The sequence below is a fragment of the Solanum stenotomum genome, chromosome 5 (genome assembly GCF_019186545.1).
Source record: "Solanum stenotomum isolate F172 chromosome 5, ASM1918654v1, whole genome shotgun sequence".
Classification (NCBI taxonomy): domain Eukaryota; kingdom Viridiplantae; phylum Streptophyta; class Magnoliopsida; order Solanales; family Solanaceae; genus Solanum; species Solanum stenotomum.
The window spans coordinates 43,940,880-43,958,543 of NC_064286.1; the positions used below are offsets into that span (position 1 = coordinate 43,940,880).

Below are 17,664 nucleotides of genomic sequence, written 5' to 3' on the forward strand. Positions count from 1 at the left end.
CTATACAACTGCAAGGCTAGGATGAATATGATTTTTATGATTTTATTGACTTATTTGTATTTTGACAAGTGTGTTGATGATTTATATTGATTGGTGATTGTTTGCTCATCACTTGATGATGTGACATGCTAGTTAAGATCTAGCATTGATAAAGGATATATTATATTCTAATTTCTAAAGAAGGGGATATACTAATATAAAGGGTTACACTTATATTTTCAGAGTGTTGAGTCAGATACTATGTACTTATTTGTTCAGTAGGTGATGGATTGTAATATGCTAGAAAGATGATGTGTAACTATATATATTTACATGCAGATATGTTAGTTATTTATGATGATTTCAATGACTTGTGACTTGACTATGAGGAATGAACCTGTCTATTGCTTTATGGAGGAATTTATATATCGCTACTAATCTTAGTCGACCTATTATGCCTATTCATACATAGTGTTTGCATTGATGCTACTCATGCACTTTGTTTGAGCGCAAACTATGAACCAAAGGCATCTACGTATTCCTGTATTTAGCTCCGTTACTTTCAGATCAGAGGGTGAACTACTTTCATTCAGACTGCCGCAAATCTTTGTTGATTTTGATGTCTTCTTTTCAAACATTGAGACTATTTATGTATTCGTTTGCTATTCTTAAACAATTTTAGTTAGAGTTGATGAAACTATTGATCTAACGAGCAAATGATAGCTAAGATGATGAAGAATTGTGAAACTCCATTGAAAGAGAAAAGAGAGAATGTCTCAAATTGTATATAGAATATGAATGAATTAATTGTGTATTACAATTGAGTAACAACTATTTATAAAGCTGCTAACTCTAACTAACTCTAATTATCAACAACTAACTAACTTTAATAAACTATGGTGACGTGGACAATAAAACCTTCCATCCTCTTCTACAACTATCATCGCAACAAGAGTTTTAGCACATCAACTTTCGAATTCTATAAATGTTTTGTTTAGGCTTTCATTGTTTATTTATTTAATCACTTTGGAGACTTCTACTTATGTCGTTTTATTTATATGTCTTGTTTAGATATTTAGATATTGCATGAGATAGATGCTTAGTTTTGATTCATCCCAGTAGGGATTGGTGTGAATGTCGATCACGACAGCATGATTCGTGAAAAAGTACAATTTATACTAATCTTATTATATCTAGAATCATCCTTATACAAGTATAAATAGGGGTACCCTTTGGAATTTGAGCAACCCGAAATAAACCCATATCAATCCAATTCAAAGCAACTAACCTTATTCAAGAAGTCTTCATCTATAACCAAGTTCCTCTATCTAAAATCTTTGTTCTCTTTGCATACCTTCTCTTCTTTAGTTAAACCTTTCAATCCCAATGAATGATTTTGCACCGACAGAAGACCTCTCCAATTATATTTTTCTTCTGTTATTCTCTATATACATTTGGAAAAAGGAAATAATACAGTCTAGAACTGAGAAAAAGAATGAGGAACGATGCAAAGCAAGAACAAGTTAAAAGAAATAGAAATGGTCAGACTGAAGAAGGAAGAAATGGAAAGTGAAATTAAATGAAGGAAGAGGGACAAATAACTATGATTGAAACAGGTGCCATCGAAACAACATATGATGGATTCACATCCTCTTATTTTCTTAGCTACCGTATCTAAAGATAATACATACATAATTAGATTTAATATATTTCCTCTAAATATTGTTATTGGAGATTCTCACATCCCTTAGAATTTTGGCAGCATCCTCTGGGAAAACAGGATTTATGTAACATCCCGTTGCTATCTCGAATCCACCAACTCCACTCAAATGGGGAGCTATTTGTAAAAACCAGTGTGTGGAAGGTGCATTTGAGGGGTCATCCTGAAATGGGGAAGTATGAATCAGAAGGTTGAATGGTGGATTGTTCAACTGCAAAGACATCTTCAAAAGCATGAGTTTCAACAACCCTCCAAGATCGACTGCCTGCATATTTGAACGGTAAAAAATTAGACAAGCTATTCAACTGAGTGGTTGTTGAGAAAGAAAAACAATTTGAAAATTAGTACGACCAAGAACATTGTAATCTTTTTCTTGAATCAGTTTCCCCCTCCTCAGCCACATATGCTACGAGATATCTTTTATCTTTTCACTAATCAGCAATTCTACTTGAAAAATGACAACACTTTCATGGTTAACTTGACAGAAGTCGTAATCCATTAAGGTTGTAAGTTTCTCATGTAGAATTTGCAGATAACTGACATTAGTAAAGTTAATCCAGGGTAATTTCACATCATTTTCTCATGAAAACAAACCATGGACAAACAAAGCTTCCATTACCTTCTCACTATCTATTTCATTAAAATGAGAAGAGTGATCACGAGGAATTATCCAAATCTCAAAAGCAAACGTTGCAGCGAAGGGAACCAGTGATATGAAATGGGCTGATTCAGCAATTAGCAATTCATTTGGTTGAATATCACACAGGCTGCATTTTCCAGTCTGCTTGTAGTATTCCATCATACTGTCAAGACGGGCAGAAACTGTTGGAGGAACAATGGGAAGAGCAATCATCTGACTGTGAGAATGGCTCATCGAAGCACCAGCAGAGGCTCCATGGTTTTTGAACACCTTTAAAAGCCAGTGAGTGAATCAATATTATATAGTGCAGTAGCCTTTGATGGTACAAACGTGCTGACTACGAACAAACCATTAGTACTCAACAAGAAAGAGGAAAAAACAATAGATGTTGTTACATGCTGCAGATCCTTTGCACATATTCAACAACAACAACAACAACATACCCAGTGTAATCCCATAGGTGGGGTCAGGGGAGGGTAGTTTGTACGTAGACCTTACTCCTACCTCGTGGAGGTAGAGATTGTTTCCGAAAGACCCTCACCTCATGTAACGCATATCAAAGCAATTTGGACAAAAAAAATACAAAAGTAAAGAGGACATAACAATAATAGGGAAGGCATAACATAGCATTCAGAAGATAAGGGACTTACAGGGAAACAATGAAAAACTTGACTTTATAACCACCTTGCATCTAGAGGCTGAACATTGGGAAAAAACAGAAAGTCACCCGATTGCCTTACGGAACTTAACTTGGGTGATTGTGCTGGAATCATCCCAACATAATGATCGAATTGGTATGAAGAAAGATGAATGTGAAGACTGTCAGATCAGCTGACAATTGCCAGTAGGCTGTCATACTGCTACTAAATCTCCGTTGTGCTCATTCATCTCTAGTTTCATGATACTTAATCAGTTCTCTTGCATATATTTGGGATGACTAGAAGATTATCAATAACTAACTAACTTAGGAGTGCATTTTTTAGAGAATTCAGCGAACAGGAATCAAATACGTAATAAATATGAGAAGCTAACAAAGAGAACATACCCGTTCTCAAAAATAGATTGTAGTTAGGATGCTCAACTTGATACCAAAAATATGCTACACTATTTACAAGTTTCAAGTGTTCTTTCATTAAATAGTTCAAATTGACAGTCCAATGTGATATTTTAGATATTTACCCTATCAAACAAACTTCATTCAAATACTACATTGCTTTTCTCCTGTCACTAAAAATACAAACTCAAAATAATCTACCATGCCAATCAACCAGTTCACAAAAAATGGATGGAGAGTTACGTATCACATGCTCCTGCTCAGATTAGCATAATCTACCTCTTAAGTACTTCACCTAAATACTTATTAAGAAACTGTTTTAACTGTAATGATATCCCTCAAGGGATTGATAGACAATGAAATGGGATCAGAATAAAACCTGAACATACTTGATAGAATCACAACTCCGGAGCTGCTCGATCCTCTTCTTACAAGCTAGCAGAACCTCCCCAACTTGAGCCGGAGAAAGATCACTCAAATTTACTGAATGAACCGGCGATTCAATAACCACATCGTGAAATCCGAATCCACTAACTGCTACATCACCGACGAGCGAAACTGGATTTTGGAAATCCAATTCTCTGCTGACTGCCGGATATAGGTTTTGGATAACTCTGATTTTCCAATCGTTAGTGGAACCTGCTGGTACACGGAATATCTCCGGCGCACACTCGTGCTCGTGGCCGGCGCAAAATGGGCATTCTGTTTGATTGTTCGGTTGTGGATTCGATTTGGCCTTGAAGTCCGACGGTCGGCGCGATCTCGCTGGAGAGAACAGTACCCACCTATTGTGGATTTTGTCTTTCCGGATTTCGGGGCTCCGATTTGGCGTTTCTGCCTCCGCCATTTTAGTTTCGGGGTTCGATCTAATTTGGGGTGAGGATTTGTACTACTGGAAAAGCTCACACTGTGACAAATATTCGGATCATTTGGCGCTGAATTTTTTTTTATAATATTAGAGATAATATATATAATATTTTATTTAAGTATTAAATTGATATAAACGAATAATTTAAAGTTTTTTTTTTTTGCTATTAATCTTATTATATTTTATGTTCTCTTCTTCTTTTTTTCTTCAAGTTTCTCCCAGATTATTTATATAAGGTGAAAATAGATTTTTAAAAAAACATGATCAAGTTAGCTGGAGACACATGAAAAAATAAATATGCAATAGTAAAATATCGTAGGAAATGAGTTTACTTCACTTCGGAAAATAAGACCGGATAGGGATATAGCATCTAAAGAAAGATTGGATAGATGAGATTAGTAATTAAAAGATTTGCTCCAAAAATAATGCTAAATGTTATTTTTTTATAATTAAATTCTATTCATTCAATATATTAATAGGGAAATGATTCTCGGTCATTACATCCCGATGATAATTCACTCCTATAAAATGAGCTAGACGTTCATATTGAAAGGGGTCCCATTCTAAACTTTACAGCTAGCTCAGACTACTTGCTAAATATCAAGATTCTGTTGTAAATAATTTATTTGTGGATGTCAAGTGATAACATCACCTTGCTACAATAGCAATATGTATTTGTGGATGTTAGGTATTAACATCATTACTTGCTACTATAGCAATATTGTAAATTTTGAGTCGTGGATCGTCAATGTGGACTGACCCGATCCGAAATTATTGTCTATAAATGGATAAGTGTTAATTTTAAATAGGGGTGGGAACAATTACATAGTAACTACTCCAACGTAAACAATCCCTTTTTTAATACTCCCTATGTCCCTAATTACTTGTCCACTTTTCCTTTTTTAGTTGTCCCAAATTACTTGTCCATTTTGACAAATCAAGAAAGGACAATTTTTTTACCTATTATAAACTCAATTAATTACTTTGAAAAATGTAGAACTTCTTGAAAAATTGAAGCTTTTAATTCATCCATTTCATAATTAATAGGGGTAAAATTGGTAAACTCACTTTGAAAAATGTAGAACTTATTGGTAAACTTACTGAGGGAGTATACGTTTTACGCTTTTCAGAAAAGAGATTGATAACAAAAACAAAACATAAAACTCAACAAATAGGTGACATCTTCTTCTAAGAAAAATGCATCCAACAAAAGGGGCATTTAGTTTATAAATCATTATCTTTGTTTCCTAGTGATACGAAGATGGATCTGGAGCAAGTCATTTAGTTCGTGAAATTCATTCTATTGCAATTAGAGGCGAATCTAGGATTTCAAGAAAATGGATACATCATTGATTTAAAGATAAGATCTAAAAATTTATAATAACAATAACTAAGCGAGCAAAAGATAAAAAAAAATTACATTACCACAAAAAATATCATCAGTTTACAATTGTACTCGGCGAGACTTCATATTTTGAAAACAATCTTTAATAGCATCATTACTTACATTTTCAAATATCTTATGCTCTATCTTACAAACTAAACAACCATTCAAAAAATTCTTCACCAATGTTACTACGTAGATAATTTTTTATGAGCTTCATTAAGGAGAATGCTCTTTCCGCACTTGCAGTAGCGACATGCAAAGTCAAAGTCAGCTTTACAAGTAAATAAACAAGAGATCAAGTTTGATCCAATTTAGTTTGTGTCATCATCATAGCAAGATCCTTAATCCCCTTCAAGTTGAGAAATTTTCTATCACACTCTCGAGTATAGACAATGAAACTATCAAGCTGATAACTTAAATCTCGAAGTTGATTATCACCAAACTCACTTTTATAATATTCGGTCAACTTCATCATTCTGCTCTTACTGAAATTGGCGAATGAATCAAAACCGAATTCAAACTATCCATGCCAAGGAATAAGTCACTAGTCACAACATTAAAATGATTATTGAGCTCCTGAAGTTGCAAATCAATAATTGCATAAAACACTTCCACACAAAAGAGATGTAAATATGAAACCTCTGACTTCTTACGCTTCAATCTTGGATAGTCTTCATTCATTTCGGGAATCAAAATATCACGTTTACCACAAAATGAATAAACTCCATCCATCAAAGACTCCAAACCACTCTCTCTCATTGTTTGTAATCTTCTCCTTGAAAGATTAAGCAATCCCATAGCATTGACGATATCTAAATCTTTCTTTTGTAAAGCTTTTCTCAATTCATTTGTAAGAAACAACATCTTGAACATCAAATGCAACACAAAGATATATAGATTTAAATTCTTGAATTTTATCTAAAAGATTACTTGTTGCAAGATTATCAAGATCGCGTGGAGAATCTTCTTTCATATCTTTAAGCACATTAGCAATTGAAGAAATTATAATCATGAAATTTCACAAGGTCTTGAAATGGGATCCCAATGAGTATCACTCGATCGATGAAGGCCACGTTCTTGATTTAATCCTTGCCTGCCTAGTAAGAATTTCTCCAGATTTAAGCAATTCGTCCAACTTCTCAACTTGGTGTTGTTAAATCCGTCATTTTGCTTCTATTCTGACCTATTAACAAGCTCCAGCGACTTGCTTTTTGGGTTTCACGCGTGTCCTTCCCCTCTTGCCATTGCTATTGCAAATGCAGAGCTTTCTTCCCACTAACAATTACCAAAGGAGGAAAAATGGCACTCCATTTTTCCCTTTTCGGTTTGCTGCTGCTTCTTCTTTGTTTTTTCTTTACTAAATTTGATCATACTCATAGTACCGTATAATATTTTGCTACATTTTCTATATGTATGTATTACTTTTTTTTTTATCCAATTGCCATAATTTTGGGGGAAGATTGATGAACCCAAGGTGTTCGATGATATGCATGGAACAACTAAATAATTATGTAAGATTCTTTGCAATATCCTGAACAAACGAAATATTGATGAGTCTTGTCGCTCATCCCTCTGAATTATTTTCCATGCTTTTGCTTTTGGGGACTCCAGATGTAGATTTTTATTTGAAAATTAACCGTTTTAGTTTCAAGGTTATTGAAATTTGAAGGGATAAGACACAAGTATCTCCTAGACTATGACCGAAATCCCAAAAACACACCTTAACTAAACTAAGGTCCTATTACCCCTGAACTTATTTTTTTTTGTAATTTTGTACACATTTTATCTTACGTGGCACACTTAGTGACTCCACACAATTGAGGTGAGTGGAGATATTTGGATGTCACGTAAGCCAAAAAGGTGCACAAAATTACAAAAAAATGGATTCAGGGGTAATAGAACTTAGTTTAATTAAAATGTGTCTTTAAGATTTCGGTCATAGTATAGGAGATACTTATACATTTTCAATGAACGTGTTCTCGGTTTTAATAGGTTCCTGCACAAACCAGCTTTGATCACAGAAGAAGATAAGAAACCGGACAGAGTCGCTGCTGAGCTATGGAGACTATGTACAGTGCAACAAGTAGAAGATCTCAAAATCCTGATAAAGTTTTTTCCAATATGGACTACTGATTTAGTTCCTCTTCTTGGAACCCATCGTCTCCAATTACCTGTGAGTCCACTCTCAGCAATACTCCTAAATGTTATGGCCAACTAAATCAAAACTTATAGTTGAAATAAAAATCTAGAAATTACAATGGAATAACCCCACAATGATGAATATACAAACAAAGAAACAATTAGAAGAACAGCCCATCACAGGAGTACACAATTATTTATATTTCAAAAAATTGAAGATCCCTAGGCTTTACTACAATACTATTTATTTAAAAATATTAGTCATACTTGGATTGACTTTTCTGTTATTTTTGTTATTTAGGCTACACTGCATTTAACAAAGTTTGACGAAGCAAATTTGTGTAGATTTTTGAGAAGTCATCTGCTTGATTTTCAATGTACATGTCAATGTTTTTTTGGCTGATTTAGTCATGGGTTCGATTTGACAGTAATTAGCTGATCGAAAATAAGTATGGGTGGAACCGATTGGAGTATTCATGTATGGCAAGGTGAAAGAAATTCTGCCTCTCATTACTTGTGTATTTCTAATTCAGAAACAAAACTTCCAACCTTTAGCATTAACTGGAGTAATAGTGTAAGTTTGATTGCACTTTCATTACCATACCATCTTGCTTTTCCTGGCCTGCTATGAGAGCATATATCGCAGGGTGAAACAAATTTCACCTCTCATTTATTTTTACTATTTTTCTAATTCAGGAACAAGACTTGTAACATTTAGCTTTAACTAGAGTGATAGTTTCGTGCATGTGAGCACAATGCAGTTTCAAGATCTAATACTCTAAATCAAGTAATCGAAAGCTGGTAAAGATTAGCTTAAATATTTATGAATGTTCTATTATAGGATATCCTAATGTGAAATCTTAATTAGTATAGCTTGAATTGTTTTGCAACTATCTCATAAGATTTGCATCATTCGGCTAACAACCTGTTATTTGGCATATGCTTTGGCAATTCCCCAGTGGACATTATGGAACAAATTGCCACTACAATGGCAACAACACACTGAAAATTCAATGGTGAATCGTTCCAGATTGACCACTAAAAGGAACAAGATATAGCCTTCAAACAAGAAGTTTGTAGTACTGCTTCCACAACCATGGGCTTACTCGAAAAAACAAAAAACACTATATGTTTTAGCCTTTCTAGCAAGCTCCCAGTATAATGTTCTGCATTTCTTGCAAACTAAATGTAACATACTTGCAATGACCGGGTTTCATCGTTATGGAAAAGTCAACGGGAAAATTTTTTGGACCGAAAAACTTTTTTGTAGTAACTTGGAATTTCCTAACCTAGTCCAGATTTAGACGAAATTGGAGTCATTAAGATGTAGGAAAATCTGGTAGCAATTGGGCGATCTAATTATGATTTTGATTACATGAGTAGTTAGATAAGTCGTTAAGGAATCCGTACGACTTTACAGAATTAAGTTCGGGTGATTAGAACTCCTGGAATTGATCTTAGCGTGAACGGTATTTTTTTGAACGTCGTTGGTTAAGGGTGTGTTGTGAAATGGGGGTCTTGAAATTATTAAAATAACTCACTGTTTCGTGTAAGCCACTTTGGCGGTGGTTTTGGTCGCTCTGGCGAGCCCGCTATAGCAGGGTGAGGGCCGCTGCGGCGGGCCAAACACGACTTAAGGTCGTAAATAAATCCCAAAACGTCTTTATTTTGTAATTTTTGATTTTTAGAGCTAAGGAACGAACCCCAGACGATTCTTGGCAGTTTTCACCTATCACGCCCCGAGACTACCCCCGAGATGCGGAGACGGGACCTAGGACCACAAATGATCCAAATCTAACCCTATTGGCATGATCATGAGCATACTAAAGATAAGTTGAATAATAAACTGATGCGGAAGCTATAATCATAAATAAAATTAAAAAAATGGGGAATACCCATATACTATAACTGAGATATATGAAAACTGATGAGTTTAATACAAAGAAGATATTAACTCAATTCTAAGCTGAATCTAACTATGTCTAAAATAAGCCTCTAAACTGATTAGAAATGTTGGGACATGCCCCAACTAGATCTAGCAAAACTGAAACTAAAGGACTAAAAGTACTGAAAAGATAAACATATCACGGTCATCGAAGAATGAAGACTCACCACTGATATGCTATTGAACTGACGATCGGGAAGTGATCTAAGCGTGATCTGAATGCTGCAGGATAGAATAAAGTTGAAATAACATATAACTGAACAAAGCAAATAAACAATGATATACACCCTAATTTATAACTGAGCTAACTGAATGCAGTGACCAATTTATAACATGTTAAAACTGAATGTTGGATATACTGATAAATGGTCAATGCAATAGAATCCGACTGAACTGTGGGAGCTACTAGAGCTAAATGTGGAATCTGATGTATACGCCCCATTGAGAGGACGCAATATACCCTGCCAGAAGTATAGAGGCATGCTGGCGTGATCACTGAAATGATTCCCGCAGAGGGGACTTACAACCTATGTGGCTAGTAGTTCTGGGACTATTTGGGTACGCTGAACCCTAGTCCAATTCGATGTTATGCTACTCCCAATGGATTGAGTAATTAACACATTATGACTGAATTTCTGTAAGTTACTAGATAGCTCAAACTGAATATGCAAACTCAGTATGCAACAATTAAACTGATATTGAGGCATTAATAACATAGGCATGTATAACTGAATAACTGAAATATCTTACCTAGCATGTGTAATTCAAGGACTAAAGAAATACATAACTAGGGTTCTGGAATTCATGCAATAAACTGAATATTAACATACTAATCTGATTTGGATCATTCTAACAGCTAAGAACCCAATAATTCTAACATTCAAGAAACCCTAGGTCTAGTCATAATAAGGGAATCAAGAAACTGACTGAAAACTAGGGACCTAATGGGTGAAAGGAACCCACTAGTGAAATCCCACATACCTGGTGACGAATTCCACGAAGAAATCTTTCAATTTCGAGGTTGGAACTGATGGAACCTTGTTGCATTCTTGAACTAGGGTTCTTGACCTCTTTTCTCCTCTTACGCTCTAACTTTCTAAGTTTTGATTAAAGAATTGACTTAGGTAAGTTCTAGTTATGTTTTTAGGCTTAAACTGACTAAAACCTTATAATTTAGAGTCTAGACGACGTAGCTTAGGGGTTAAATGAAATAGGAAAAGACCAAAAGTCCCCGGACTTAACTGTTGTCGGAGTGACCGATAGACGGGACCTACGGGCCGTAGGTTGGGGTCGTAGGTCAAGTCTATCGATAGGGCTTCACTAAAATGAGCATAACTTCTTACTCGGAGATGCGATTTTAGCAAACTCGGTGGCGTTGGAAAGAGAATTCAATTATCTATAATATAGTAGGTCATTTGACAGCTAATTCCTTTTTTGATAAGAATGATGACCATTTGAAATTGATCCAATTAGTAATTTCCCCCTAATTGGTTGCTGACCTTCACCAACGAGCAAACTTACGGATGGTGGATCAAACGACAGTCCGTGCTGGTCGGCCGTCGTTCGCGTTAGAGGCTGGGTAAAGGGGGCCTTGATCCACGGACACAGATCACAGACTGTAATCTGGCATACGGACCATGGGTCTATCCGTGGATCGAGACTTAGCCAAATTTTCTAAGCTGGGTTTGTGGAGGGGTTACAGTGGTGAACCCCGGACCCACAACACGAGCCGTGGGTCAGACCATCGTCCGTGGGTGGTGACCGTAGGTTGCACCTGCAACTTCTGAAAATATGAAATTTAGTATGCTTTCAGATAAGGGGTGTTACACCACCATTCTTGAGGCTGGAGATAAGATTTTAACTTCCCGAATCCATTTTCGATCCATAGAATGTAATCTAATGGGTAATTATCGATGGGGAAATGTTTTGATCTAAAAACTATGGTGGAAAAATCCTAATTTGGATACTTGGGATCATGGGTATGGCCTAGGGTTGATAATGTTGATTATAATCCGGGTAATTAGGCCTCGTTTATTGATCGTTGCGTTAATTATATGTTTTTAGACCACGAACAAGCGGAAAGAATCGGGAAATGGAAGATTCAAGTGCCTTAGGGAATTCAAGCTTGAATTCGAGGTAGGTGATGGTTGTGATTTCATGATTGTGTGATATATGTTTGTTCTTGCTTCATTATAATACGTGTATGTATGCGAATGTTGCACTATTGAACACACTACTTGTGGATGAGGATAAATGAATGATGAACGCCATGAATCATGACTTGATTGTATGATTTTTGAGAATATACTTGTGATTGTGGCTTGTTGAATGGATCGGATGTTGCATTTCAACACACTAAATTGGATGGGTTGCCACGTTCTGGCATAAACATTAGATCGATTGCCACATTCCTTCATAAACATAGGATCAGTTGCCACATTCCGGCATAAATATTAGATCGGGTACCACGTTCTGGTATGCTAACAGTATGGGTATGGTTTCCATGAGAAGACCATTGATTTGACATAATTGTACATCTTGATAAATGTGAAATTGTTTGTTTTTCGTAAATGATATCTATATTGTGTATATTCGGTGTATGCATGTTATTATATTGTTGTAATAACTTATGTATGTTGCACTTAATGGGATATCAGTGTGATCCTACTAGTACACTGTGGTTGTGTACTGATATTGCACTTGCTCTTTCTTTGTTGAGTACAAGACACGTTCATGTGGCTATTGATAGACCTCAGTTAGGTGACTATTGAGGGTGACCGAATTCAAGGGTGAGCAGTTCTTTCAGGCTGCCATGAATCTTTCTTGTTTAAGTCCACTCTTTTTGGACTCCGACTTTTGTTTAAGGTGTTGTTTAGTTTCGGGGTTGTACCCCTTGTTCTTAGACTTATCGTTAGTAGAGTTTTGGTACAATGACTTTCAGGTTCTAGGGGTTGTTCTTCCGCATTAGTTTGGTTAGTTGTTTGTTAAAACCTTAGAGTTTATGGGGACTCCATTTTTATTGACATTTAAACCTGCTTTCATATCTTTAAATGCCTTAGTGTTCATAATATTTGTTAGTTGGGCTATAGTTTTGGTTCTCCCATCGGAGGGTTGGTGTGGGTGTCACTCACGACAGTCTGGATCGTGACAAAGTTGGTATCAGAGCCCTAGGTTTGTTGATCTCATTGTACCAAAACGAGTCTAGTAGAGTCTTGCGGAACAATACGATGACGTTCGTACTTTTCTTCGAGAAGCTATAGGACTTTAGGAAAAAACTTAATTCTTTCTACTCCTTCGTGCTACTTGAAACCAATTGATATCTGGGTGATATAAATTAGTATCTTTCCTCCTTCACTCTATGGTCCGAACTAGAGCAACAAAAATGGTAACACCATCACTAGCAAGAAAGCATGTGTATAGACTACCGACAGTTGAATAGGGTCATCATTCCGAACAAGTATCATTTGCCTCGAATAAATGATATTTTTGACCAATTGCAAGGTGCATATGTTTTTCTCTAATATTGATTTAAGGTCTGGTTACCTTCAGTTAAAGATTGAGGTGGTTAAGAATTGGGTTCGACCAAGTTCTATGATTGAAATTAGCAGTTTTGTGGGGCTCGCTAGCTACTATTGTCGCTTGTGGTATGAGTTGAGTCCAATTGGTATCTCCCGATTCCAATTGGTATCTCAATGAAATGAACTAGACATCGCAGTTCCGGCTAAAAGGACACAAGAAAATTAATTGGAACTGAGAAGGTTCCAATTGGTATCTGGCCTTAGGGGTCATATAAGGCATAGATGATCAGTAATGGTCGTCTATGGAATGAACTAATTAAAGAATTTGGACTTATCTGCAAGTTGTAACTACTTGAGTATTGTGGAACTTGTTGTGAAAAGAAGGTCACAACTAAGTTCGATGCAAGGGTCTAGATAATGTACAATGTGATTCGTAAGAAAGATCTGGACGTGTCTTATGATTGAGTAATAACTGTGAGAGTGTCTGGGTGTATCCTGGGATGTATGGGTTATGGTGTTGAATTAATAAGAATGACTTAGATTGTGTATCGTTGGATTGACTCAGGGTAGACAATGATTATCCTAGTTTAGAGGATTATCCTAAATTGCTCAGTAAATCTGAAACCCGTTGGGAGAGTTAGAAAAGAAAAAAACCCCAGAAAAATTTATTGCCTGGGTACTGTTTCCGTCAGAGCCTCTAGGGCGGGATCTTTCCGCCAAAGCGGAAATTCTCCGGTAGAATGGGATAGGGCGAGACAGAACCTTAGCCTTGTCTCTTCTGTTTTTTTCAGGTCTCCTTATAGAACCTAAATCGAATTCGAACTAACCCCCACGATCTAATTCAGTGTTCAACAATCTAATATAAGTTATAAAGTGTGTTAAAATTATGGAGAACCTGGGCATATGAAGAGGAAATCAGCGAGGACGTAGAGGCTAGGGAAATAGTAATACTGGCAGATGAGTAGTGCAGCCAGGCGAGAAGGTTGCCCGTCAAGATGACAGGGCTCAATTATATGCTTTTTCGGGCAAGACCGAGTTTGAGGTGTGTGATGCAGTGGTCACTAGTGCTACTCTTGTCTGTGCCCGTATGACTATTGTTGTGTTTGATCCAGGTTCTACTTATTCGTATGTGTTAGTTCAATTGCCTTGGGATTTAATGTGGTTTGTGATATACTTGATGCCCCCATCCACGTTTCTACCCCAGTTGAAAAGTCAGTCATAGTCACACATGTATATCGTGTTGTCATGTTGTGTTTATGAATTTTCAGATTTGGGTTGATTTGGTTATGCTGGATATGACTGACTTGATATAATCTTAGGCATGACTTGGTTGTCCCCCTATTATACCGGGCTTAATCGTAATACTAAGTCGTTAAATCTAGAGATCCCCGGTAGGGAAATATTAGAGTGGGAAGGGGTGTACAAGCCTAAGTCAGCTAAGGTCATATCGTTCGTGCGGGGTAGGAAACTGGTGGGGCAGGATTGTTTGGCGTAATTGGCTCATATTCTGGATGTTTAGGTTGAGTCTCCTTCTAATTGAATCTATTTCCTGTGGTGTCAGAATTTAGAGAAGTGTTTCTTACTGATTTGTCTGGTATGCCTCCGGATAGAGATATAGATTTCTACATTGACTTGGAACTTGATACTCGTTCCATTTCCATCCCACTGTATCGTATGGCTCCGGCAGAATTAAGAGAGCTTAAGGCTCATATCCAAGAGCTTCTGGATAAAGATTTCATCCGTCCTAGTGCTTCCACGTAGGGTGCTCCTTTCTTGTTTGTTAAGAAGAATGAGGGTAGTATGAGGTATGGTGATTTTATCTTAAGCCATAAATGAGTGGATTGATACCGAAACGACAAGCTTATGGATAAAGAAAGTCCCATTGAGTATACTTGGGTGAAGAAAATTTAAGATTTTAGTAGGAAAGTGAGTATAAAAATTGGGTTAGTCCTTTGAATTTGATAAGTTTACCTGAGTTTGAGGTGTCGTGTTAATGAAAAGCTTGACTTCGTAGTGATAGTCAAGCCTGACTGAGCGTAATGGTCATAAGAGTTCGTGATGGATTGTGACGGGATGCAACTATATAATAAAATTGTTGGTGAAGTGAATTTATGTATAGTAATTATGACTTGCGAGTATCTAAGGTTGTAGTTTTCTAATATTGGTGAGTAACGTGGTTGTATGGAAAATTTTAAGAGATGGTGGGACACCGTTCGAATAAAAATTAAAGAGCTAGAGTCATAACGAATAAAAATATAGTACAAGGTAGTACAACCTTTAAAGAGAGGCGAGAGCAAAAATATATTTTTTATTGCAAAGGCTAAAGAGATATCTTTAGAGGGGTAGATATTGGGTTCAGAGACGCGTGATTTCATTAGTTTTGTTGTGGCTATGGTAATAGTGTCACGGATCCATCAGGTTGGTCAAAAACTATCACAAAAGACTTGAGAAAGGAGTGTGCAGACATTAGCTTGAGTATGATGACAATGCTTGGTTTTGTTTTTTTGAGTCTAGTAATGAGTATGATTGAAATTTTAGCAAAATATATGGTAAGATCGATGGAGATGCGATCAATGATAAACGGAGATCCATGAATTCATAAAAATATTCAAGGTACAAGGTAATGTTGATAGACAAAGGGATTGTGTTATATGGTGGAAATTACAATTTAGATTTTACATTGTGAGTCTACATTCGTGGTGATGTATTTTGTCAAGGTATGAATTGGCAAGGTGAGAAATGATCAATTGTATCCGGTATTAAGCATTTGAAAGGACTTACACCTAGGGCGAGTCGTAAGTTTACTACTATTGATTGTTAAGTACCTAAGAAAGGTTTCATTTTTTAAAAATTGTTGGTTTATAATAAGGTAAAAGGTCGGAGTGTTGATGATGGTTGTTAGTGTTGTGAGTATGATTCACTAGCTATGCTCTAATGTGTTTTCACTTTTGTGGGTGGATCCCTAGTGGTGGATCAGGGGTACCAAATCCTGTGATGTTCTCTTGGTTGAGTGGGAAGATTGGGAAGATTTGGTTATTTCGAATGACATAATTGGTGTTGTCTTGGATTTGTTAAAGTATTTTAGTGATTCTATATGTACCACCTTGCTTATGAGAATTTATAGAAGAGATACCATACGTATTTGTGGTTGTCCGACAATCTTAATATTCCTCTAGTCGTCGAGGTTATGTATCAATTATGTGTGGTTGAATATGGGGATCATTGGGTACAATTCTATTGTTCTTAAGAGGTAATCTACAATTACTAAAGCTAGCATTTCGATAGTGTTGATGGAAGGGTTGTATGCTTGGACATATCCCTCGATGAGTATCTGATTTCTAAAGATCAAATTTGTTATAACTTAAGTTCATGGGAATTTATGTTGTGGGATGGAGATATTGTTAAGAACTATGATTGTTTGAGTATTATGAGTGTGTGTTGGTTGATTCAGGTTCACTTCTATTTGTAGCGAGTATTGACTTGGAATTTTATCATGCTTAAGTGCTAAAGGATTCATCCGGATAATTGTGTCAAGGTCCTTGATAACATGTTGTAGACGTGTGTACGATCAACTTTGGTGGTTGTTGGGAATCACTTTTGTTGTAGTTAAGTTTACATACAACAATATTTATCACTCGAGTATTGAGATGACTTCATTGAGGCATTGTATGAGAGGATGTGTAGGTGTTCAATTGGTTGGTTTGAGGCTGAAGATGTAAAATCTTTGGGAGTTGATTTAGTGAAGGATGCTCAGGATAAGGTGAGAAGTATCCAAGCTAAACTTCTAGCATCTGAGAGTCGACGAAAAAAGTATGCGGAACAAGTATCCCCAGTGATTCGACGATTCAGATACTACTCTACTCTTACTTTAGCCAGTCTTTCCTAGTTGATTACTCGGGGACGAGAGATGGGTAAATTGATATCTATTGTAACGACCGAGTTCCATAGTAATGGAAAAGCCAACGGAGAAAAAATTTGGGCCGAAAAACTTTTTCGTAGTAACTTGGAATTTCCCAACCCAGTCCAGATTTGGACGAAATTGGAGTCATTAAGGTGTAGGGAAATCTGATAGCAATTGAGCGATCTAATTATGATTTTGATTACATGAGTAGTTAGATAAATCATTAAGGAATCCGTATGACTTTATGGAATTGAATTCGGGTGAGTAGAACTCCCGGAATCAATTTTAGCGTGAATGGTATTTTTCTAAGCGTAGTTAGTTAAAGGTGTGTTGTGAAATGGGGGTCTTGGAATTATTAAAATAGCTCACTGTTTTGTGTAAGCCACTTTGGCGGTGGTTTTGGTCGCTCTGGCGGGGCCGCTGTAGCGGGGTGAGGGACGTTGTTGCGGGCCAGACGCGACTTAAGGTCGTAAATAAACCCCAAAACATCTTTATTCTGCACTTTTCGATTTT

At 36.5% G+C, this 17,664-nt stretch overlaps 1 protein-coding gene across 1 annotated transcript; it reads right to left on the minus strand.

Annotated features, from left to right (window-relative positions):
- Positions 1-1,593: 1,593 nt before the first annotated feature.
- LOC125865811 (ADP-glucose phosphorylase) lies at positions 1,594-4,326 on the minus strand. The gene is made up of 3 exons (XM_049546063.1): positions 3,773-4,326; positions 2,319-2,609; positions 1,594-1,964 (listed from the first exon to the last, which is right to left on the minus strand). The coding sequence occupies exons 1-3, from the start codon at positions 4,238-4,240 to the stop codon at positions 1,695-1,697; spliced, it is 1,029 nt and encodes a 342-aa protein (XP_049402020.1). The 5' UTR covers positions 4,241-4,326; the 3' UTR covers positions 1,594-1,694.
- Between the last annotated feature and the right edge of the window lie 13,338 nt (positions 4,327-17,664).

What these genes read in the sequence shown, in the direction of transcription:
- LOC125865811 (XM_049546063.1), bottom strand. Translation starts at nt 4,240, where the DNA reads ATGGCGGAGGCAGAAACGCCAAATCGGAGCCCCGAAATCCGGAAAGAC. An exon ending in ATTCTATCAAGTATGTTCAG is followed by an intron (nt 2,610 to 3,772) that starts GTTTTATTCTGA and finishes TGGCTTTTAAAG; the next exon opens with GTGTTCAAAAACCATGGAGC. An exon ending in ATGAAATAGATAGTGAGAAG is followed by an intron (nt 1,965 to 2,318) that starts GTAATGGAAGCT and finishes TCAAATATGCAG; the next exon opens with GCAGTCGATCTTGGAGGGTT.